The sequence below is a fragment of the Plecotus auritus genome, assembly GCF_963455305.1.
Source record: "Plecotus auritus genome assembly, chromosome: 11".
Taxonomy (NCBI): Eukaryota; Metazoa; Chordata; class Mammalia; order Chiroptera; family Vespertilionidae; genus Plecotus; species Plecotus auritus.
This window is the reverse complement of record NC_137777.1, coordinates 34,244,274-34,270,377: the sequence shown is the minus strand read 5'-3', so window position 1 is coordinate 34,270,377 and position 26,104 is coordinate 34,244,274. Positions and strand designations below refer to the sequence as shown.

Here is a 26,104-nt window from a genome sequence, read left to right as displayed (position 1 = left end):
CCTATCTTTTAAATTCCTGTGTTGCAAGTGTGACCTTGGGAGCAGCAGCTGGCCTGGAAAGGTATGCTGTCAATCAAGGCCTGCTCTCCCGGTCCTGTGGCCCCTCAACACAAACCCCCCTGCCTTTGTAACAATATCACAAAAGCCATGTGACACCTGGTATCTTCCTGAGGACAGCCACCGGGTTAGGTGCGGACCTACACGCTGTGTTATCTCAGAGCAAAGACCCCACTGCTCTCCCTTCCATTCAATCCATCTGGGGGACGGCTGCTAACAGGCAAGCTTCCACGGGCCTGAGCTCCATCGAAAGGGGGTGTTGACAGTGGGCAGAAAGCAGCTGAGCCAGGGCCAAGTGGCATTCCAGTGTGAGTGCTGAAGAATGTCTGATAAGGAGTTTTTGTGGGGAAGACGGGGATTTAAAAGAACTATCTGAAGAGCTATTTGGTTGACCCACATGACAAGCGATATACTGGTCCAGTGGGGTGAGGGAGCAACATAAACTGTACTAACTTCATTCCCTCGACATTCAATCCCCAGCTTTTCAGGAGCACATGACAGAGGTATAATCTATTTTATGAGATCTTTCAGCTGAATGAGAAATCGTATCTTGGGCATTTTAGACTGGATTAGGTAGAAGTGGGAAACGACCTGAAGGATGGAAGAAGAGAAATGGCTATCTGTGTGCCAGGCCCCTTCCCTATCTCAGATCAGTTAATCCTCCCTGCTCGAACAGGCACATGTGATTATTACAGACAGAGGATACCAAGGGTGAGAGGAGGTACGTACCTTGCCAAGGTCACAGAGCTCGTAAGCTGCACAGCTGGGGATCTGCTTGCCAACTGAAAATCTGCCCTTGAACACATTTTTTTTTTTAAATATATTTTTGTTGATTTTAGAGAGGAATAGAGAGGGAGGGAGAGAGAGAAACATCAATGATGAGAGAGAATCATTAATTGGCTGCCTTCTGCATGCCCCACTCTGGGGATGTAGCCCGCCACCCAGGTGTGTGCCCTGGCTGGGAATTGAACTGTGACCTCCCAGTTCATAGGTTAATGTTCAACCACTGAGCCACACTGGCTGGGCCCTTGAACACATTTTAATACAGCAATGGGTAGGCAAAGATGATGCCTTCCATCACTATCTTAATCAGACTCATATTAAGACCACTTTTTGTAACGTATTACAAGCAACATCCAGATTCTTTTATTGGGCTGGGATTTTTAATATTCAAAGTTGTTGTCAAATTATTAGGGCAGAGAGAGGCTGGACAGGATTCTAAACTTCCGAGTTGCCTGGTTTCTGTGAGATTGGGGTCTGTGGTTACACGATTTGCCTTTTGAGCTGAGATCCTTTTCAAGTCTGTTGAGACCTTGAGTGACTGGTGGAGCTTGCTTACTGAAACCTCACTGAAAGAGCCCTCCTGAATGTCTGACCTACTGACCCCAAATTTTGGCAAAGGGGGTCTAGTAGTGAGCTGTGCAGCACGGCATTTTAACTGTGGAGTTAGCTCCAAGATCCAGTCCATTTTAGCCACTTACCGGCTGTGTGGCCTTGGATAAGTTACCTAACATCTCTGAACCTCAATTTCATCATCTGCAAAATATGGATATTAATAGTGCCCTTTGTAAGAGCACTACTGCCTGCCACACGGTAAGCAGCTGGGAAGCACTCAATGTTGTTTATTTTTGTGGTTGTAATAATTCTTCTTCTCTTCAGTCCATTTTTTTTCCCTCATTCCTCAACTCATAACTAGAAAACTGATCCAGGACAATTCTGGGAATATTTCTGTGGGAAGGACAGATGGCTGCACATTTTTTAAACTTCTATCAATATGCCTTGGGGTTTGGGGAGGAGGATCACTTGGTGGCACTGACGAGAAGCATAAAATCCACTTGGCTTGCCTCTCCTCTTTTTGCCTCACCAATATCTGGGCATTGGTACATTAGCCATCATGCTCTTATACTGAGGACAGTTAACTGAAGGAGGCACAGACTCTTTGCTACTTGTAAAAAGCTCTTTTATGCTCTTGCAAAAGCCAAAGTTGAACCTCAATCAATCAGCCTATTTATAGTTTGCAGAGTTATATCCCACCTACTGCCTCGGGGTTCTAATCAGAAGACAGAACCTACGTCATGCTCGTCTCCCACTGCCAACACACACCGCCGAGCTGTCAGGGACGTTTGCCACGTCAGCCTGCTGGCGGTTGCCACAGGTCAGCAATAACGGATGACGTTTGAAGGAGCTGCTATCGCCAGCATATCCATCAAATAAATTACTGCCTGGCGTGAGGGGACAAGAAACAGCTGAACACCGTGCCAGAACAAATGCTCCCTCAGAACAGACAGACTCCAGGTTGCTTTCTGCATTATAGAGTACACATGACAGTGTCCTTGCTTTCAGAGCTGTGAAGGCCAGAAGATCAAGTACCCTAGTAACATTCATCTTCCCATCATTCAATGCCTGGAGGGACAGGGGACGACCGTTGTGAGATGCCATTCTGGGATGTTGAGCTCCGGTCAAGGAACGTGGCCTCTGGACCTTCAGACTTGCACAGAGCGAGCTGACTGTAGCCATTCAGTATGTTTAGCGAGTGCAAGAAGGGATGAATGAAGTGTGGATTTGTCCCACTAAAGAATAACAAGAGTTGTCTATTGGTCAGCACCCCATCTGCTTTCTCATTTGCTCACACTGAAGCTATCGGTCCTTCTCCACTTCCTTTTTTTTTCTACTCATATTAGGAACTAAACAGGCCCTCAACACTGAACCTCCAAAAATCATCGCAATTTGCTGTACACCTGGCTTCTAATGCACATTCCTCACTGTCTGAGCCCCACAAGAATGGCATTATTGTTTACATTGGGCCTCCCTGGGTCTCTGGGCTAAAAGATTGAGCTGAGGGAGGGTGTGAAAAACCTTGAATTTGGACCCTAAGTCCATTTTGCCACTTAGCAACATACCACTGATTCAGCTTTTGATTGTAAGAGGCTTCAGGAGCTCTGAGTTCAGAGTAGGAATGAGACCGTAGCTTGGGCTTTGTGGAAAAGCTGTCTTTACATTCAGACAGACTAGGGAAGAATCCCACCTCTGTTATCTATTACCTGTACACAATGCAGATCCTTGTGGGACTATGGTAGGAATTAGGAAAAAATATATAAAGCACTTAATAAAGGGTAGTTACTGACATCGGTGCTAGGACCTTCTAGACACCACCCCCCTCCCGCCCAATCAGGGGTTCTCAAAGCATGCTCTGGCTCCACTAAGGACTCCGAAATATGATGGTGGTCTTTTAGGTCATCACAATGCCTGAGGGAGGGGCTGCTAAACATTCCACAGTGCTGGACACAATCCTACACATTAAAAATGGAGCAGTTCCAAAAGCCAACAGCGCTCCTTTTGAGAATCACTGCCCGTGACCTTCAGATCCTCTCTACTGTCTCATTGTACACATCCCCACATTTGTCCACCACCAAGAAGTCCACTTGCAGCCTCTCAGAAGCTCCATGGGTATTTTGAAAATATCTAATCACTGGGCTGAGCAGTTGGCTCCAGATGTCTTTGGAATGAACTTGAAATTGGAAGCCTTCAGTATGAGCCTATGTTTTTCCATTGATGAGACATATAGTTCCCCAATTAGAAAGCACCTTCTCCTCTTCCAACTTCTTCTTTATCATCTGTCACTTAGTGATACTAAAACTCAGCAATGGTTATGAGAATTCAACCAGAAAATGTACATGGAAATGCCTGGAAACCATCATGTCTTGGGCAGCTATATATGGATGTACAGTATTATCCTAATATATAAAAAGCCAGGGGCTGTCACAACCAAAACAACCAGATGGACTACTGAACAACAGGCTGTGTGGGGCAACAAGGCAGGCAGGGGGGTTAGTGAGGGATGACCAAACGACTGAACAGCAGGCTGTGTGGGGTGACCAGACCAGCAGGAGGGTTAGTGAGGGCCGACCAAATGACTGAACAGCAGGCTGCATGGGGTGACCAGGCTGCTGGGGGGGGGGGCACTTGGGGGCAGTTAGGGGCAATCAGGCTGGTGGGGGGGGGCAGTAGGGGGTGAGCAGGCTGGCAAGCAGAGGTGGTTAGGGGTGATCAGGCTGGCAGGGGGGACAGTTAGGGGCAATCAGGCAGGCAGACAGGTGAGCAGTTAGGAGCCAGTGGTCCCAGATTATGAGAGGGATGTTCAACTGCTGGTTTATGCCCCATCCCTGGGATCGAACATCCCCTGAAGGGTCCTGGATTGGAGAGGGTGAAGGCTGGGCTGAGGGGACCCCGCCCCCATGCACGAATTTTGTGCACCAGGCCTCTAGTGTACTATATTGTTTACACTGGGACTCCCTGGGTCTCTTGGCTAAAAGATTAAGCTGAGGGAGGGTGTGAAAAACCTTGAATTTGGACCCCAACTTAAGGCTCTTTCTTCTCTTGGGAAATCTGATTGGCCTAAGTAGTGCTGTGCTGAGCTCGTTGGAGCATGAAGCACAAGGAAAAATCAATAATCCTTATCCCGCCTTCTTAAAAATGTTGATGTATTATTCATAGAAATTTTTTGAATTAATTTTTATTTTAAAAACTATTGTGTGATATTTTTAAAGTCTCATTTATTTATTTATTTATTTATTTATTTATATTTTTACTAGAGGCCCAGTGCACGAATTTGTGCATGGGCCAATGTGGGGTTGAAGCCATACCCACAATGGGGCCAGATCAGGGCCAGGCTGGCTGGGGGGAGGGGCCATGGGCGATTGCCCAGCAGGCTCCGCTCCCAATTGGGGTGGGGGGCTGATTGGGGGCAGGGCCGACTGTGGGGAGGGATTGTGGGTGGTGGGCCGGCCAGCCCCACCCCCGATTGGGGTGGGGGGGTGATCAGGGTCAGCAGCCAGGGGAGGGGCCATGGGAGTTTGGCTGGCCAGCTCCACCCCCGATTGGTGTGGGGGGCCCTCGGGGGCGGAGATGGCTGGGGGGAGAGGCCACGGGCTGATTGGGGTGGTGGGGGCTGATCAGGGGTGGGGCTGGCTGTGGGGAGGGGCTGTGGGCGGTGGGCCAGCCAGCCCTGCCCCTGATTGGGGTTGGGAGGATGATCTGGAGTGGGGCTGCAGGAGGTTGGCTGGCCGACCTCGCCCCCTATTGGAGTAAGGGGGGTGGATCAGGGCCAGGGCCAGCCAGGGGGAAGGGCTGCAGCCAATCAGGGTGATGGGGGCCCACCGGAGGTGGGGCCGGCCCAGGGGAGGGGATGCAGGAGGTTAGCCGGCTGGCCCCACCCCCTATTGGGGAGGGGGTGATCAGGGCAGGGCTGGCTGTGGGGAGGGGCTGTGAGAGGTTGGCCAGATGGTCTCAACCCCACATTGGCCAGTTTGCTGGCTGCAGTGGGCATCATCGCAACCCATTTTTCTGGTCATTACAGCGTTCTGGTCACTGGCTTTTTATATATATAGATTTATTTCAGAGAGGAAGGGAAAGGGAGAGATAGAAGCATCAATGATAAGAGAGAATCATTGATTGGCTACCCCCTGCACGTCCCACACTGAGAATCAAGCCAGCAAGCTGGGCATGTGCTCTGACCAGAAATCCAAACATGACCTCCTGGTTCATAGGTCGACGCTTAACCACTGAGCCATGCTGGCCAGGCTGTATGACAATATTATTTACTTTGACTCCTGAGTGATTTGGTGGCCTCTTAAATTTTTGGATCCTAGGCAAATGCCCCACTCCCTCACCCTTGTCCTGATTCTTAATCTTCAATCTAGTTGTTTGTGCTTTTTTTTGCTTTTTTTCAGACAGAGAGGAAGAGAGGAGTGGAAGAGAGAAACATCCATGTGAGAGTAAAACAATGATATGCTGTCTCCTGCACTGAACCAGCAACCTGTCAGTGCATGGGACAATGACTGAACAACTGAGCCACACGGGCCAGGGTGAAGTTGGTTGTGCTTTAATCCAAACCTTTTATCCCTTGTTCTGTATGGTGGGAAAAGAGCCTACTGGATTAATTGTCTCCTTAGAGTAATTCCATATATTTGTCAGGAGTAACCAAGTTACCAAGTTATTCATCAGCCCTTTTTTCTCTCCACTAAATTATCCTAACTTAGCTTTTCCTTACAGTGCCTTGGCTTACTTACAGAACCAACTTTCCAAATAATTTTCAACCTAGCTGCTGATTTCTGAACTTTTAATTGCGATAAACAAACAATACCCTGACAAAAGAATCTCAAGTATAACTTTATACATTATGATTTGTTTTTCCCCCACTCAAGTACTTGGAGACAAGCTGGTCTACACATAGCACTATTGTGGGGCTTTTATTATCTGGACTCCCCAAATGTCTTTCTTATATCCTAAGAATATAATAAACACTCTAAGATGAGGTGATGTCTCGGAGCTACAACTGAGCTAGCATAGAGAACTTTGGAATACAGTGGCTTGAAGTCTCAGTTGCATTTTTCATATTTTCCCAAGTAGAGAAAAGTTGGTTAGAGCATCAGATCTTGCCACCCTTAGAAAGTGCATCTTGTGACCATGATTGTAGGTATTGGCATGATTTGAATTTTTTTCTTAAGAAACATTGGCCATTTATTGAACACCAACTATACTAGCCTATGATCATCGTCACCCCCATTTTACAGGTGAGAAACTGAGGGTAGTAAAAATTTAAGCCACTTGCTCAGGAGCACATGGCTGGTTGGGAGGCAGCCGAGATGTGAAGCCAGTCATCTGGCTTCAGAGATAGGGCATTTAATCCTGATTCTATTCTGCCTCTTGGACACCATCAAGTAGGGCAATTGGGGTTAATCCTTGCAACAGCTCCCCAGGCCAGATATTACACCCACTTTCACTTGATGAAATTGATATTCCAGAAGGGAAAATAACTTGACCAAGTTTACCTCTTTTTAACTGAGTGAAATCCATGAGAAACATGCTCATACTTCTCTTTCCATGGGAAGCGCATTCCTGGCCAGTCAGGCTGCATGACCAAGTGCAAGTGTGCAACTCAGAAAGGAATAAGAAATAGATTTCATTTTTTATCAGATCTTAATATGAAAATTGTGGATTTTTGTCAAGGCTGATATGAGTTCAGGTGAGAAAGATCAAAAAGCTCATTGAGCAATAGAGTCCCCTTCAGTCACTATCACATTGCAAGCTGATGAGCTGAAATGTAAACTCTGCTGACCTTGAAAGCTTCATTTCATGGATGAATATGTGGGTGCTGATTTAATCTAATGCATTTCAGTTCATCCTGGCAGCCTCAGAAAATCATGGAAGTCGGATAGCTCTCTGCCGTGGCCCCATTTCTGGAGGAGACCAGTTTGTGCTCCATAGCCCAGAGCACTCCTGCTCCTCAGTTGGCACACCTAACCCAGGCAGATGGGGCCCTGCCTGTGCCTCTGGATGATCCTGCCTCCCAGCCCTCATCATGATACACTTTTGTTCACGGTGTCTGGGTCTAGAAGAATGAGATTTACATAGTTTTATAAATATTAATAACTATTTTAATCTCAGTAAACCTTTTGTATGAGACATTCAGATCACTTCCCAGTCATCACAGGCCCCCAGCGAGAGTGAAGTAATCATTTGGCAAAGCTGTGCCAACTTTCCCTGGCCTTTAGGGCCCTTTTTAGGCTGGGTCTGTGTAACAGGGAACATGTTTGGGGAGAAAACAAACAAGTGCTTCGACGGGTGTGCAGGCAGATGGCACCCATCGGCCCACCCCATTTTCAAGCATTGTACTCCTGTCTACATTTTTAATTTATTTACCATCTATGCTCTCTTATTTTTGTAGTGGGATGTTTTATAATGTTAATAATACTATCAAAAGCTAATATTAAGGGCTTGCCATGTGCCAAATAATGAGCTGTGTTCCTAAATGCATTATCTCATTCAATCCTTCCAATTACATTATTAGATAGACATCATTATCATCCCCATCTTACAGATGAGAAAACTGAGACCCATAGAGGTTGCTTGCCCCAAGTCATATTAGTATAACCAATAAATCACATGATAGTGTGACCACATTCTAACTGAGGCTTGTTTGCTTCTAATGATCTCTGGCTGTCAACGGCATCATTCACCTTCTTATGAAAACCAAAATACTTAGAACAAATAGTATTTTACAGTTTGAAAAATATTGACTCAAGTAGACCCAGCCTTGGGGGTGGGGGTGGTGAGAGAAAGAGAAAGGGAGAGATTACTTCAAAAAGCCTAGTGGATTAAGAGCCTGTAATGTGAATTTTAAAATCCCTTTCCATTCACAGCTTTAGGCTAAATGAGCTTCACATTCATGAGCCATTAAAGCTGGAAAGTAACTCAGGAAGTACCTCAAGCTTCTTATTTTATACTTGAGGAAACTGAGGAACAAAGCAATGAAGTAGCTCATCCAAGGCTATCATAATAGTAAACATTTGAATTATTCTCTCAAAGACTTGCTTCTTCTTACTATTTATTATTCTTAAGGCATTCTGAGATATAATCACAGGCCAAATGCTAATAGAAAATAAGATATCTTGCTATGACTTACTTCTCTATGTGTAAATCACTACATACTGGCGCCTGTCTATGCATCATCTGCCTTAGCAGATGGAGGTTCTAGAGCACTTACAACTAAGCACAAATGAAGTCAGCTTGATTATTCTCCAGAATCATCAAACAATTTCCTGTTCTCAAATCCAAATGTTAACGTGCCATTCTCAAAAGGACAGCCATCCCGTCTAGTTTAAGACTGACGTCCTGTGTTGACAGGCTGTGTCACAGAAGGAATTCTCTCATGGTAGACGGGAGTTAGCAGCTTACGTGTTTGCACCATTGCTGGACAGAGGGCTGCACAAGAAGCTCTTGGCTGGCAGGGACCTTCTGTGTTCACCATTGTCCTCAGTGCCCAGTACAAGCTCTGGTGCAAAGTCTATCCCAGTGGTTCCCAACCTTTTTTGGCCATGCCCCACCTAAGCATCTCTAAAATCCTGATGCCTTCCCTGTGACATATAATTCTTATTATTAAAAAGGTAAATTCCTATTCACGTGGAGGAAGCCTAAAAGGCCATTAACTTGGTCTAAGCAAGCTTCCCAAAGAATGTGGCATCCATGACAGAGAAAAATAAAAGAACAAAAGGACAGCTGAAGTACTGAGGAAGAAATCACTAAGAAATTGTTAAAATAATAATAATAACAATAATATGAAGTGATATGAAAAATAGCAAATAAAGTTTCAAAACATATCATAGAGAACTGAAATGTGTAAATATGCCACAATACATATTTATATACTGTATATGAGGCCCCTAGAACCATAAGAAATGCAAAAAAGTCACTGTTAATAACTCATTCTCAAATTGCCCCCCTTAAAAATCAAATTGCCCCCCACTGGTCTATACTCATTAAATGTTTGTTGAGTGAATGATGGATAGGTGACTATAAAAATCTGGAAATCTTTCTCATTAATAACGCTTTGGAATGAAGGGCTCATCACAAACGCTTATGGAATAACAGAGCAGAAACACAGACAGACAGGCCAAGCTCAACTGCAGACCTAACCAAATTCTAGACTCAGAGTGTGAAAATATTCAAAACCCTTTTCAGGGTGAGCGTGCCCTATCCCAATCCATTAACCAGAAAATAGCCAATGGCTGCTAAGGTGTCCTGTACTATCAACGTATTTAAGAGGGGGGTAGTGATAGGAGACAGTGAAAGGGCACCCTAGAAATACCTTTGAATTATATTGGGGGAGGGGTTCTTTAGTACGTTTTTAAAGTTATTTTTATTTTTAACCCTGTGTCTCCCCACATAACAGAAGCATTTCAATAATGACATTGCTGTGCAAGCTCAAGCCACAGGTGAAGTTTTGGAGACTGATTCATGCATTTTTTCTCATTCACCATATATAGGCCATTGTGCCATGTGCCAAGCGGGAAACATGAAAAAGACACAGTCTCCTTCCCTCAAGGAACCTGCAGTCTTGGAAGGAGGGGGTGAAAAAGAGCTCACAAGTAAACCCACAATTACAATAAAGCTGGGTTAAGACAACTTGCTCTCAAGTCAGATTACCAGGGTTCAACATCCTCTCCATATTTTACTAGTTGTGCAACAGCTTTGTGTCATCAAATGTAAAATAGGGATAATAATAATTCCTGACATGCAAAGTTCCTGGTGGGTTAAATAATACATATAAAGGCTTTGTAGAGTACATGGTGAGTAGGCAAAATATTAGCTATGGTAACAGTGGTTCTTACACATCTATTTTAAATGCTTTAATGGCTACATGAACAGAGGAAGGGCACCTAACTAAAGATGGTTGGGGTCTGCCTTCCTACTCTAGCTGGTTTGGCTTAGTGGATAGAGCGTCGGCTTGCAGATTGAAGGGTCCCAGGTTCAATTCTGGTCAAGGGCACATGCCAGGGTTGTGGGCTGGATCCCCAGTGTGGGGCATGCAGGAGGCAGTCGATCAATGATTCTCTCTCATCATTGATGTTTCTGTCTCCCTCTACCTCTTCTTTCCTCTCTGAAACCAAATATATATATCTCCTATCTAATAAAAGAGTAATATGCAAATTGACTGTCACTCCAACACACAAGATGGCTGCCCCCATGTGGTCAAAGATGGCTGCCCCCATGTGGACACAAGATGGCTGCCACAAGATGGCCAGCAGGGGAGGGCAGTTGGGAGGGACCAGGCCTGCAAGGGAGGGCAGTTGTGGGCAATCAGGCCAGCAGGGAAGGGCAGTTGAAAGGGACCAGGCCTGCAAGGGAGGGCAGTTGTGGGCGATCAAGCCTGCAGGGAAGGGCAGTTTGGGGGGACCCAGGCCTGCAGGGGAGGGCAGTTGGGGGGCAGTTAGGGGCAATGAGGCTGGCAGGGGAGCAGTTAGGCATCAATCAGGCTGGCAGGGGAGTGGTTAGGGGGTGACCAGGTTGGCAGGCAGAAGTGGTTAGGGGCAATCAGGAAGGCAGGCAGGCGAGTAGTTGGGAGCCAGCAGTCCTGGATTGTGAGAGGGATCCCAGATTGGAGAGGGTGCAGGCTGGGCTGAGGGACACACACCCCTGTGCACGAATTTTGTGCACCAGGCCTCTAGTATATATATACTGCCTTCCTAAAGAAACATAAAGATGGATTTGAATCAGATTGTGTCCAGGGTTGTTTGAATAGGGACAAGAACTGGTTGGACTCTCCTTCAGGTGTCTGATGGGACAAGTCCAAAAGCTTAGAGGCATGCAAAAGCCTCAGCTATTCAAAGAAAGACTTATGCTTCCAACCAGCTGGACCAAGGAACAGAAGAAGGGCAGAAGGTGAAGTGGAGATTGATAAAGTGGGTCATAAGAGGCCTTCCTTTACTTTGCAGAATTTTAATCAGGAGAAGGATGTGACAGAATTTTGTAAGGGTTACTCTGTCTGCAATGCAGACAAAAATGGTTCAGAAGACACTAGACCAGAGGCAGGAATGCCAGTTAGGAAGCTGTCCCTGGAATGCAAGTCAGCAATGATAAGAACCTAAACTAAGGCCACAGCAGTGAAAGCAAAAGGAAGATATTTGAGAGGTTTCTAAGAAAAGGATAGGACTTGGCAATTAATTGGATGTGAGAAGCAAAGGCAGGGAGCAGCCCAGGATGGTTCCTAGATTCCTGGCTCCAGAGACTTGATGGATAGAAGAGCAGGCAGTGCAGGGAAGAGGACACATTCAGTTGGGGACATGTTGAGTTGGTGGTTCTTTATAGGATTTTTAAACTTATGGAAGGGATACAAGAAATTATTTTATGTGTTGAAAACACTTGGTTTAAAGCTATCTCATGAATCCATTTTTGTTGTGCTGGTTAAAGAGGAGAACACTAAAGACAGGATATATGGTTCTTTTAGAAGACCAGCTTTTAATTTTGTTAAAATGTATGACTTACTTTAATGAAGAAACTAGTGACTTCTAAGGTGTCTTTCAATTCTAACACATGATTCTGTTGTTCCCAAAACAGCCATGAATCTGGAACTACCTTTTGATGACAGTAAACTCGTGGCCTGAAAACTTCCTTTGTGGGTATGTGAAATATCCTAATATATAAAAACCCAGGGTCCATAACATCCAAAACGACCAAAGGCTTGACTGACCAGAAGTCAGTCCTGCAGTTAGTGCTGGGTTGCCGTGGAGACTCAGCACTGACTGCTGCTGCTAAGGGTGTGGTGACCCAGCACTGACTGCTGAGGGGGCTTCAGATCAGGCCCGGAGAGAGGCCCAGGGAAAGAGAGGTAGGGTCTGACCTGCAGCCTCTATGACAGCTGTTGATCATCCCTTGCCTCTCTCTTTCTACCCGAGCTTCGCCAGCAGCCATGCCTCTCTTTCTCTCCAGACCTTCATAGGGGCTGCTGATCAGCCCCGCCTCTCTGATCAGGCCCAGAGATAGGCCCAGATTTGCTGAATGGCATAGAAACCGACCAATCAGAACCAAATCTGGGTGAACTGTGAGGTGCCAATGGCTGCCTAGGAGGTGGAGCTTTTGACGCTGACTGGCATAGAAACCAACCAATCAGAACCAAATCTGGGTGAAGTGTGAGGAGCCAATGGCTGCCTAGGAGGCTGAACTTTTGACGCTGACTGGTATAGGAACTGACCAATCAGAACCAAATCTGGGTGAACTGTGAAGGCAGAACCTAAGGTAGGGGCTGAAGAGGGGTTTTAAGGGCAACAGCTGTTTGGTGTAGGTGTAAGAAAGCAGTTCAATTTTTTAATGACCAGTTTGGCTGTATAGTGCATATGGCCGGCTATCAGTCCAGATATGGGGATTATGTAGTTTTGTCTGCCAAGAACATCTCCATCTGCTGAAAAAGGCTTCCCCCCTCCCATTTAAGCAATCCTATCCTATATAATCTATCTTTATAATAAAAGGGTAATATGCTAATTAGACTGGGTCGACTGGCCACCTTCCGGAAGTCCAACTTCCTTCTGGACAAGGCCATGGTGGTGGGGGCCGAAGCAGAGAGGGCAGTTGGGGGCAAGATGAGGCCGGCAGGGGAGGGCCATTGGGGGTGAGATGAGGCTGTCAGGGGAGGGAAGTTGGGGGTGAGATCAAGCTGGCAGGGGAGGGCAGTTAGGGGCGATCAGGCAGGCAGGCAGAGGGGTTAGGGGCGATCAGGCAGGCAGGAAGAGGCAGTTAGGGGCAATCAGGCAGGCAGATGAGCAGTTAGGAGCCAGTGGTCCCAGATTGCAAGAGGGATGTCCGACTGCCGGTTTAGGCCCACATGGATCGCGCCTAAACTGGCAGTCAGACATCCCCCAAGGGATTCCCGATTGGAGAGGGTGCAGGCTGGGCTGAGGGAACCACCCCCCTCTCTGTGCACAAATTTTGTGCACCGGGCCACTAGTCTATATATATAAAAGGCTAATATGCAAAGTGTCCCCTCAGGAGTTTGATGAGGGGACTGGGAGTTTGATCACTTGCTATGACGTGTGCTGACCACCAGGGGGTGCTGCAGAATGAAGGAAGGTCCCGGCCAGCAGCCAGAAGGCCCCCATCAACCCTGATTGCTGGCTAGGCCTAGGAACCCTACCTGTGCACAAATTTCATGCACCGGGCCTCTAGTATCCTATATAATAAAAGGCTAATATGCAAATCAACCGAACAGCAGAATGACTGGTCGCTATGATGCACACTGACCACCAGGGGGCAGATGCTCAACACAGGAGCTGCCCCCTGGTGGTCAGTGCACTCCCACAGGGGGAGCGCTGCTCAGCCAGAAGCTGGGCTCACATCTGACAAGTACAGCGGCAGTGGCAAGAGCCTTTCCTACCTCCGCGACAGTGCTAAGGGGTCCTGGACACAGGCCAGGCTGAGGGACAAACCCCCCCAGTGTGCGAATGTCATGCACCGCGCCTCTAGTATATATGTAATTTACTTTAGAGAGAAGGAAGAGGGAGAGAGAAATAGAAACATCACTGATCGGCTACCTCCTACATGCCCCATACTGGCGATCGAGCCTGCAAACCAGGCATGTGCCCCAAATTGAACTGTTACCTCCTGGTTCATAGGTTCATAGGTTGACACTCAACCACTGAGCCATGCCTGCTGGGCTGGAATATAATATATATAATTTTTTTTTTAATGAAAGCCTACTATCTATAAAGCCATAAAGCCCCAACATGCAATGGCTATGCTTATGAACAAGAAAAAACAAGTAAAGACGCTATCTACATTTACCTACTCTGGTCCCAATTGGCTGCAAACAGCAGGAGAATCTTCCTGCCGTAGTGGTCGCGGTTTTCCAGCACTCCAGGGAACCCGTCAATGAGCGCCCTCTTAATGCCAGGGTCATCAGCCTTGAAGTTTTTGAACATGTCCAGGTTTAGCTGGCGGTACTGAAAGTACTGGGCCAGGAGTCTAAAGGCATCTGCTTGGTGAAACTTCCTGGCTCGGAGAAATCTCAGGATGAAGGCATCATCTGTGCGTAAAAATCCAATGTCAGGCCTGGTGATGATCATGTCCCTGACCTGCTGAATATCCTGATGTAAAATATCTGGGTTTTCATTCAGTTCCAGGCGAGCTTTCTCTATAGTCTCTGGACTGAGTCCAGCCTGTAAATGGGTCATCTTGGCCAAATCTCCTTTCCAAGTGTTTAATTGCTGATATTTGGGAAGAAGAGAAACTGGTCCCATTCACGTGATGGTCTGCTGAAACCCTGGCCCACTCCACAGTTGTTTTACTACCAGGCGGCCACTGAAACAGACAGAGCAAGGGTCTTCATTCTGTTCCTGGGAGACAGTAGGACATCCAGGTCCTATGTGGTGGTAGCGCTCCAAAAGAGAAGCAGAACCGAGGCCATTGCCACTGCAAAACAAGAGAAACAAAACAGAGATGATGGGCAAATGAATGGATCTGAGATAGAAAAGCAGTGCATTCTGCTTCCAGTCTGATTAGATTAGGTATCCAATGGACAAAGGGTAAATTATCTTCACAAGGGTATATTTGGCATAATTTTATTGACAAACTGAATGCATAATATGCAAGTGTTTGAAATATGTTTGGGAATTTTTCAGTTACATTGGCTAGTTAACATAATAGTATGCAGTCGGATTAGTAACAGATTGCACTTTTATTAATTGCCCTGAGAGAGAGTAAGAAGAAAGATCCTTTTCTGCTACAGCATGCTTTATGGGGCTATTCACAGGCCCAGCTATGGCAGAGGAATTATGGCTGCTGAACAATTTACTGCTTCCCATTAGCCTCTTTCTTCAAATAGATGTATCTTTCAAAGAAATCCCCTCCCCTACCTTTTTTAAAGGCAGCCATTTCTATCTTAACAATAACAAGGGACTGTTAAAAGTCACCCCATCCTAATTCCAGAGGTACCTAATTACTAAAAACTGAACTAACAACAATGGGGGATGGGGAGGGAAGGGCAGCCTTATAACTGGAAGCTTGACCTTCAATAATCAAATGCAACAGCATTGGAGAAGGAAGCTTACATGTGGACATTTACAAGGGGTGTTATTATTTGTCTTTGTCAAAGTTCTGCAGGGAAGGCAAAGGGACTCAAAACTCTATGTTGCCTCCCTACCTAATGCAATATCTATATGGGCTTAAGAATGATTCCATTTTATATACATTGTTTGTTGCTCTGAGATATGACTTTATTCATAACAATGATTATTTTAATCATCTCAGATACATTCTTTATGATTTCTCCACTTAAATGGTACGAAGAGAGGCACCCATATCTTTCTCATTGTAAGTATAAATGTTTAAACTCAGACATCTGTTTGTTCTAACCTGGAAGCTCCAAAAATCAGAAGACATAAATGAACTTGGAGGCTTGAATTTTCCCCCTAGCATTCCTTAAGACAACAGTATCTCCAAAAAGAGGCAGAATATTTACTCCCAACCTAATTATTGTTGCTAATGCTTTATCATACAAAGTAATTTAAAAGCCAAAGTGATTCTTCTGCTTAATTTAGGACTAGCAGTATTTTTTTAAGTGAAATAATCAACTTACACATTTCTGCTTTATACTGCCTTTGCAAAACAGCATTTAGCTTTGTAATGTGTGGAGACAAGAAATAGAACAGATTCTTGATTCTCAGTGATTTTAATGGAAGGAAAGGAAATAGTAACAGAAAATAATGCAATGAACTATTCCCAGGACTGGAAGAAACTCAAAATCCATCTAATTCAATGACCACCTGATGTTAAAATTCCCTAATAGCCTCACCACACCCCTTCAAAAAGTTCCCTTGTTTGATGTTCCCCTCTTCCAATTTATCCCTACCTCACTGCAATCTATCTTTGATTGCTCTTACCAACCAATAGCCTGGATGATCATGTAATTTATTATTCAAATTTAGATGCTAGGGGGCACTAATGATAATAACGCTGGAACAATAGGCATAAACTGGGACAGTTCCAAGCAAACCAGACAGATGGTCACCCTACTAGAGAATGACCTTTCTGTTGCTATATCCAATAGACGAGTTTCAGTGCCTGCTATGAGTGACCTCTATTAGTATTTGATACTGATGACTTCATTCTTCTTTAAACTCTCCCTTCCCCGCCCCCGCCCCCTTTTCTGTGACTCCACAGACCTTGGTTTTTCTGTTAGCCTTCTGTCCTTTCCTGCTTAGTCATCTCAGTCCCCACCACTTCAAATCAATGTGATGTTTTCCAGGCTCTTGCCCAGGGTTTGATCATTTTACCTGGATCACTTCAGTCCATCACTATCTCCTGATCTTCAGGCTATTCAACTGTCTACTGAACACCTCCACTTAGATGCCCCAAACTCAGTATGTTCAAAACTGAACTAATCATAGTTTCTCATTCTTAATTTGCTCTTCCACCTCCGTCCATCTCTCAGTGACTGACATCATCCTCTGTACAGCTTCCCACGCTAGACACCTGGGAGTCAGCTATTATTCCACCCTCTCCCTTACCACCCACTTCCAGACAATCACTTCCATAATATTTCTCAGACGTGACCAATGTTCCCCATCCGTTTTCACTGCCTTTGTTTGACCACATTGCTCCTCATCTGTTTAGTACTGCAACATTCCCCCCTGTGGTACCCTTGATGCCAGCCTTGCTTCTTCCTAGTCTATTCTCTATATTACAGTTGAAATCTGCTCATGTCACTCCTTGATTGACATTGACCAATAGCTACCAATTATCCTAGGATAAAGCTATGTAACATGGTTTCTAAGACCCTTCATCATCTGGTCTCTATCTGTCACCATCCCATCATGCAGCACACTAAGCCACTGCAGTTTCTTCTTATTTCTGTAGGCCTTGGCAAAGATGCTCTCTCTGCCTACAGTGACTACTGGTTAACTCCCCTTTTCCCTTCAGGAGTCATCCTGGAGATGATTTTCTCCAGGAAACCCTCAATGATCTTCAGAGGTCATGAGTAGCTCCAAAGCCCCTACCACACCACATGTTACTGCCTTCTCCCTCTCTCCCTCTTTTCTCTGAACTCCTTGCAGAGAAGAGCTGGGGCTCATCCATCTGTGCATCCTCAATACAGTGGGTGGTACAAAGAGGATCAGCTTCATGAACAGATCGACTTTGTTGTGTTATTTCCTATTCTCGGTGCCTAGAACAGTGCCTGACACAGAGTAGGTGCTCAGTAAATCTATAGAGAGAATAAATGAATAAAGCACTCAAAATATTATTGCAGTGAGTGAGTAAATGGTTTCCCCTTTTGTTTGGAAACATCGGAACCCAATGAGGCATTGCAGCTGACTTTTCATTCCCTCTCTCATTTAGAAAGTATTTTGCTCCCTGAGAGAACTTAGCCTGGGCACATTGTCCTTCAGAGAATCACCCCTTGAAGCATCCTAGGTGATGTTCACAGTTCTAAGCCATGTTGCAAAATGCTTAGCGCACAAGGCATAGTACTGGTTTGTCCCCTGCAAAAGATTTAAAGATACTGGGAGTAAGTTACTTACTTCACAGTTCAGGGAGCTCAACAATGTTTTTGAGATAAATTACTGTGGGTTCAAGGGGAGAGTTGAGGTTGCATTTTTCATGGCCCACTTGCACACATAGCTGTGCCTCCAATCCATACTATCTGAAATAAATGTGCTTCAATCTATATCTTTATACTGTGCTCAGCATGAAGATATAGTGGAAGCTTCTGGAGAGATTACCAAGCCAGGGTCACTGGGTTTCATGCTTAAGATAAAATAGATATTTTTCAGTAAAGGGAAATCCTTTATTTCAGAAGTCTGAATAGATTGCTACTTAAATAAATTCAACTGGTAATATTTAAGGCTCTAAAAATGTTATGCCATATAAGAATGTCCCCAGAATGTAGCATCTTCAATGAACTGTACTCTTTTGCTCATGTGGAGGACTTGGTTCTCATTTATCTTTTCTGAATTGGTCAAGCGAGTATAAAAGGATACATTATACTTGGTTATCACATGAATAGTTTTCTGTCCTGGTGGCATTAATAATGGCTATGATTTATTATTTATTATAACTGTGTTTATTATGTCCCAGGCACTTACATACTCTTCTTTTATACAGTACATTATTTAATATAGTCAACATTTTTTAGATGAGGAATCTGAGGCAAAGAGAGGTTAAATGACTTTCCCAAGGTTACATAGCTACTAAGAAGCAGAAACTGGGTTTAAGCCCATGTGATCTTTCTCCAGTCCCATGCTCTTTTTACTACTATGCTCTTCTGCCTCTTATATATAGCAGCAAGGTTCTAATATTTACTACTTACAATATTTAAGACTTATGTGACCTTTAGAAAGAACTTCCCTCTCAGAGCCCCAGTCTCCTTCCCTAAAAAATCCATTCCAAATCTACCATTCTAGAAACTTACCTATGCCTAAGAGGTTAACAAGACATTCCTAGCGCCCTAACCAGTTTGGCTCAGTGGATAGAGCCTTGGCCTGCAAACTGAAGGGTCCCAGGTTCGATTCTGGTCAAGGGCATGTACCTTGGTTGCGGGCACATCCCGAGTAGGGGGTGTGCAGGAGGCAGCCAATCGATGTGTTTCTCTCACATCAATGTTTCTCTCTGTCTTTCCCTCTCTCTTCCACTCTCTCTAAAAAATCAATGGAAAAATATCCTCGGGTGAGGGCTAAAAAAAAGTATATTAATTCAAATGAAATCTCTTTTGGTTATTTTATAATCTATTATTCTCATTTATTTCATTATCTTCAGAAACACATTAAACATAGTGAGGAACAATCAGAATAATAACCATGTCTTGTCTATAATTATGCATGTATGTAAGTATTATTTAAAAGCATTTTCTGTCAAATTTTTTCATTGTTTCAATGATCCTGCAATATGCAGAAGAAAGATAATTCCCTGGAAGATGCTGAGGATTATGTGAAATAATCTAAGTAAAAATGCTTTGGAAATGAAGAGCTCCCTTTTATATTTACTGTAATATTCCTGTTTATATCATTATTTTGTTGTCTCCAGGTAGACAAAAGGATATTGAGGCCCAGAACAGCTAAGCACTTGGCTTAAAGCGGGATAATGAGCTGTTATTAAGTTGAGGGTAAATGCAGAAAACAAGTATTCATTGAGTACTTGTTATGTGCCTAGGGCTTCGATGTTATATGATCTAATCTCTACACTAACCCTTTAAGTTATTTAGTAGCTGGAAGGATAAAACTGAGATTTAGATAGTTTAAGTATAGCTGGAAAAACAGAGATTCTGACCCAAGCCCACCTGACACAAAGCCTTGTTCTATTCATGACCCCGCCCTGCCTCTCAGAGTAGGTGCTTTGTCTACACCACCCTGGGTACCAGTGCCCTCACAATCACTCAGGCACACAGCAGGTACCCACCCACACCCCACCAGTCCTAGGGAAGATTATTTAAGAAATGCTATAAAATTGGCCAAATTGGAAGAGGAAAAAGTACATTGTTGTTATGACCAGAAAGGAAAAAACCTATAAATATTATTTGAAATACGGGAACATCAGTAACTAACTAACAATACTTCAAATATGTTTTACTTCTGGGTGTTCTTGGTAATACAAAGAACAATTTTGAGGACACATAACTTTAAATTAATACAAATATAAAGTGATAAATTATATTCATGTTTGTTTTGTGGGCTTCTCTTATAAGAAAAAGATGAAAAATGAAATTTAGGGATAAAACTTCCCACATGAAGGTCAAGTCAGCTATTTCCACCAGTAACTGTGAAAGTTGTTTACACATTTTAAAAACATATTGAAGTACGTTAACCCTATGGCTTTTCACCTTTCTGAAACCTCACTTCAAACATTTTCAAATGAATATGAGTTTTCCCTCAGGAATGCTGAAAGGAACTTTTATACTGAACAAAATAAAAATAGATGCTGCTGATACATCTAGACCAAAACCGAAAATCACAGTGACCAAAAATATTTCTTTTTAAAGTACAACTCTATTTGAAATCTTTCCTGAAAAAATGACATGTTCTCTTACTGCCAGTGGTGCCTACATGTAATTCTTAGAAGTTGGTTAATTACAACATTCTTTAGTGCTGATGCTTACCAGAAAGGATTCTTTTTTCCACATAGCGAATTTGAGATTGACCATTAGGGCTTGTAGGACTTTTCTGGGTAAGTGCTGGCAAAGGAACATAAGCCCCGTGCGTAACAAATTGGCCCCCAATCCATTGACTTTCTGTCTACCATTAGTCAACTTGTAGATATGAACTATCTGTACTGGGGCGGGGAGAGGAGACTGGAAAGATAAAGGAGAGACCTTCAATCATCTGAAAGTGTAAAGGAACCAGAATTCAGCCCCTGGCTTACAGCCAATTGTCCATCACCTTCAGCTCAGCACTTAGGCTTGCCCTTGCTATGCAGATATTCATTGTGTGGACTCCCTGGGAACCCTTTAAAATAGCAAGTAAACACAGAGTCCTCTGGTCCCATTTGTTCTTGTTCTTAACAAGATAAAACGTAAACTGAAATGAGTTTCATCAGAGTAGAGATTCTGAGAACTTCTACCCAAAATAGGTGCCAGATCAGAATTAGAATATACTGGGACTCAGATAAAGGAGACCTATTTGGCAGAGGAATGCTAGTGTCCTGAGTTCTAGAACAATCTATAAAACTTCTATTCTTTTCATTTGCTTGGGACAGATAATACAAAGACAACTTGTAAGGAAGGTGTGGGTTTGTCTGCTGCCTCACCATATTAGGTAGAAAAGTTTTCATTTAAAGAAGTCTTCAGACCAGAATATATTTTATGTCATTAAATCATCCTCATAAGAAGTCATTGGAAGTCCATGTCCCAATTATAAAAACACATTAATTGTGCTTCTTGGAAGTATCACTTGAAGGAGAAAAAAGAAAAACATGCAGAAGAATAAACTCTTTTTGAGGAAGAGGATCCAAAAGACTGCAAGAAAGGCAGGGATTACCCAAAGGTGGCTACTAAGTCCACCTGTCCCCTTTCCCACTCTGTTTTTCCCAGCACAGCTATGAGACTCTTCTGGATATGATTGGGCAGATGATAGCAGCAGGTATCCGAATTAAGAAAACTGCCTGGTGAAAAAAGAGATGCAGCAGGATGTGTATGGGTGAGGTGGGAGGAAATGGGCTGTTTGTATAACTTCCCCCCAACCAGAGCTATGATTTCTGAGGTCTTATTGCCTCAGAAATTGGAATGGCTTTTGTTTTGTTTTAGTGTGAGTGCCATTATTTAATAAGACATGAGGTGGGAATGTTAAAAAAGAAGAAAACTGTTCTTTGTCTTTGCTTCTGGAAGTATGGTCTGTGGATCAGCAGTGTCAGCAGCACCTAGGAGCTTGTTAGGAATACAGACTGTTGGGACCCACTCAGACCTGCTGAACAGGTAGCAGAATCTCCAAACAATGTGTATGCATGTTAATGTTTGGGAAGCAATGGTCTAAAGAGTTTAATGAACCAAGGGGTTAAGAAGGTAAGTTAATTGCCCCTGAGGTTAGCGCTTACACTCTCTATGGACAACAGTGCTACATTGTCCAAGAAGAGAATAAAAACACCCCAATATAGTCATTCCTTTTGGAGTCCTGGCATTCATAATAGCTTCTCAGATCACCCCATTAATTGTTTACACACGCTTGCATGCTCTATACTAGTATATCAACCAATAGCAATGAAGAAAGGAAGGATGGAGGAAGCGAGAGGAAGGGAGGAGTGAAGGAGGAAATGAAAAGAGAATAATCTCTCTTTTGTTTATTGTATTTTATTTTTGACCACACATCAGCCTAGAGTCCTTTTATTAATAGAGTCTGTGATTTGAACCCCTAACTGCCACTCCTCACTGCCATTCATTCCCACGACTTATCTTCTATTGCCTCCAAAAGCACCAAATAATGAACACTGAATATACTATGTACTTGGCACATAGAAAAGTACAGACCTTTACATGAAACATTTGAGCAATAACAAAAGGTGAACTGATGCAATGTTGTTTTAAGGAGAAGAGATGGAGAAGGTTTCTGTACAATATCTAAGAATTGGAGATTTGGCTTAAGGGGTCCAGCAAACAAGAGTTGATCATCTCAAACACAATGGGGAAATCCCTGATGGCTCAGAAGTCAGGAAGAAGAAAATCTCATGGGAAATTAGCCTCCCACTCAGAAAACTTCCTCTGTCTCATGATAACACAGCCAGAGAAGCTATAAGAAAGGCCTATGGGAGGTAGCAGAGGTAGTGAAGAATAATGAACTTATTACCTGAATAAATGAAAGTTTTTATTGAGAGGAGAGTGACCAGTTCATTTCCACATCCACGAAGAATTAAACCAAAGACAAACTACTCGTAAGTAAAAATTAAGCATAGTTTCCCTAGAGAGGCATAACACTTGGGGCTGATGTTAGGAGTTGTAAACTCATAGTAACTCACACTGCATATTCTCCTGAGACAAATTCATTCCAGTGAGACATGGATAAAATGAACTATAACTAAAATAATTAAAATTTGAGGGAAAGGTTGGAATGGGGGAAAATATCTTTCTTGGCAATGTTGGGGGCTCTTTCTGGGCTAACTGCATGTGGCCAAGCCTCACGTTTTGCACACTCATTCTGCTGTGTTAACTTCTCTGTCTAAGCCACTGTGTAACAGGAGAGCAGAGAAGATCCAAGTCTGCCTGTGTCCATTTACTAAGGTTGGCTGTGCTATGAGGCTTTGTGTCAAGTCGTGAATAGACTTCTTAGGGTCCATAAGATGTCCCTTTGGAAAGCTTGCAGAAATAAGCAGACACCACCTGTTCTGAAGAGTTATGATCCCCCCTTTGGGAAATGAAGGAGGTTTATGCTCCATGATTCTCAAGGCGTGTGCCCCTCTGTGAGCAAGTCTATAAAGGTGCATGATGCCACCCAGTTGAAGAAATATCTTTCCTGTTCATCTTTAAATCCACTATGAAGATGAGGAAGTTCTATTATTGAAGCCACGAAGAGGGTAAAATAGCCCTTAATAGAAAAAATAAAAGTAAAAAGGAAGCCAGGGCGGCAGCACTGTATAAAAATGAATAAGCTCAGCATAATATTTCAGTCAGAGGAAGGCTCTGCCTCTGAGACAGATGCCTGCAAATCTCACCAAAGCAGCATGGTTTGGAAATTTCCCAGCCTCGGGAAACGGTATGAAGCCCAGGAAGACGGTGCATTGGAGGCCTCCGTCTCTGGTTCGCAGGAGCTAGAACTGGCAATGTGTATACCTTTAAAAGTTGCCTGGGCTGACCCTTTCTTTGAATACAGATATGTGAGTTTTAAGACTCTTGCTGGTTGGGGACTTAAGAGATCCTATTTACTGTGGATATGACTAATATAAGGACAGTAACTGTACATAGATGACTGAATTTTCTTCTCTAAAATCAATATCATCACATGTTTTCACTAGTTTTCTTGGTTTGGGTTTAAAATTGAGTGAGGCAGGTAGAATCATGCCAATGTTTAGTAGTAAGTAACTTTTGACATTCAAGAAGAGTATTTGGTGTGAATTTTTTCTCAGAACTTCTGCCAGAAGATACTTGTTTGTGACTATTCTTTATTTTTGACATTGCCTCTAATGAGGAGCAAGCTGATTTCGACAAAAACTGTTTTACTGCCTCTTTTTCTAAAGGCAGGAGAAATGCACAAGGGGAATTTTTAAATGAGCCTCTTCTGTGCTCTGGTTTAAACTTTGTTGTTACATGTGAGCTGACATTATCTTTGTATGAAAATTTGATCCATCTCATTTTTAATTAAGATGTTGATTTTATGGAAAAAATTGCAAACCACCCCCCCAGTACTTTGCAATTCAGTCATAATAGATTATATGGGAACTCACCAAAATATTTTTATTTATGATGTTTGTTAGCTCTTAATAAATAGAGGATCCTGGCTAAATTATAGAGGTGCTATAACTTGGGCTTGGATCTTCAAGATATTTGAAAGCTGTTCTAACTTCCCTCCAGCTGAGATAGAAAACGATAGCTCTCTAAAAGCAGAGCCTGATGGAACAGTTACATAAAATGTCTTTTCAATTTTTGCACTCTATTACCCTTAAGTATTATAGGAAAATGGTGTTATTGCCGATTACTGAGAGAACACGCAAAAATCTCTCCTTCCAAATCTGAGTCAGTCCTTGCCTAGTGATGAACAAAGCCAGGCCATCTGCTCTGAATATCATTACTACTTGGCCGTTTGGACAAGGGATCTATCTTCTCTGCTTCCAAGAGAGGTTTAAGATCGGAAATTTGAAAAATGAAATAAGTCGACAGGAAGAGACGTTGGAACAAATAGCACTTTCCAATGAGAGCCGCATTTGTGAGCTTAATGATCATCACCATCATTTTTAATTTTCACTCTGGCCACAGAGTTCACCTTTTGGGGTTTCCATTTTACAAACCATCTCAGAAAAAAACACAAAAAAACTTAATTTCCGAGTTTCTGCAATAAACGCTTAGGCAGGAAAACCGGAGTGTGGGTGAATATGAGTCATCAGTCACCCCCACCCTGCTTCCTGGCGGTTCTCCATTGGGAAGCCAGACCACGGGTGGAGTTTACATGTCTGTTTTACCGGAATAACACTAAGACCCAGGCCATGTTCATTTCCTGAATTAAACAGACCCTAATCTGCTGAAAGGCAGCTCACTAATTGCTGGTGTCTGGCAAGTGCCCCATCTGTCCCCCTGCCCGGGGTCTCTCTCTCAGGGTCTCCACTTTTCCTTTCTCCCAAGCCGGTGCCTCTCTTTGTTTTCAGAGGTGACGTCCACCTGAACTTTCCTTCCCATGCCTGAAAACTTGGGCTCTTTTCCTCTACCCTGAGGACCTCGGGCTTTGTCTAAGTGACCAGACACAGTTGTGTTGACTGTAGTTTCGGCGCTGGTGATGGTGGCGATCATGACGGCGATGGTGGAGATGGGGGTGCTGATGGTGTAAGGGGGTGCAGGCTGAGCGCCCGAGGGAGGAGGAGGATGGACCCGGGAGGTTGGGAAGAACAGGGTGCGGGAGGGATAGAGGGATTGCAGATGGGAGCTGTCCGCGCACCGAAGTGCTGAAACGCCGCAGCCATGGCATCGCAAGAGTGGGAGGAAAGGCGGGGAGGCGCTGCGAATACAGAAGGGAGAAAAAAGGCAAGAAATACCTTCACACGGCAGCCCAGCCTGGCTTTGGGAATGTGTTTCTGCAGGTGTCCTCGCTGCTGAGCTGAGTAGGTGAGATCCCCTATGCTGGCAGGTTCGGGCTCAGATTTCTCTAGAAAGCTGTGAATGAGAGCCCGGCTTCACTGGCTGTGATTTTGGTAGGAGGCGTGTGTGCGCGCTGGAGACTCTATCCTTCTATACCGAGCCTGGCTTTCCCCTGGGTCCTAAATGCCTCCGATCCATTTCTCTCCCCAGGTCCGTCAAGACAATACGAAGAATTATTGTTATTTTGCCACAGCTGGGACAAAAAGTTCCAAGAACCATTACACACAACCCCCTAATCCTAAAAACAGAATCTTTCCATCAGATTAATGTAACTTCTGAAACAGATCAGAGTTGTGTGTGTGTGTGTGTGTGTGTGAGAGAGAGGAGGTAAGTATCATAGACCTATGGGGGAAAGAATAGATTATTTTACTAACAAATGTGGTAAAAAAAAAAAATGGACGATTTGGAAAAGACTCAAATTAAAGCCTTCTCCCACCATAATTAATCCCACATAGATAAAAA

At 43.9% G+C, this 26,104-nt stretch overlaps 1 protein-coding gene across 1 annotated transcript in view; it reads right to left on the bottom strand.

Annotated features, from left to right (window-relative positions):
- CLVS1 (clavesin 1) overlaps positions 1 to 25,731 on the bottom strand; it is a 141,256-nt gene extending 115,525 nt beyond the window's left edge. The window contains exons 1-2 of the mRNA XM_080647091.1: positions 25,540 to 25,731; positions 14,170 to 14,796 (exon numbers count right to left, since the gene is read on the bottom strand). Coding sequence (XP_080503217.1) covers positions 14,170 to 14,624 — 455 coding nt within the window. The 5' untranslated portion in view covers positions 14,625 to 14,796; positions 25,540 to 25,731. The remainder of the gene's footprint in view (positions 1 to 14,169; positions 14,797 to 25,539) is intronic.
- Positions 25,732 to 26,104: the final 373 nt, after the last annotated feature.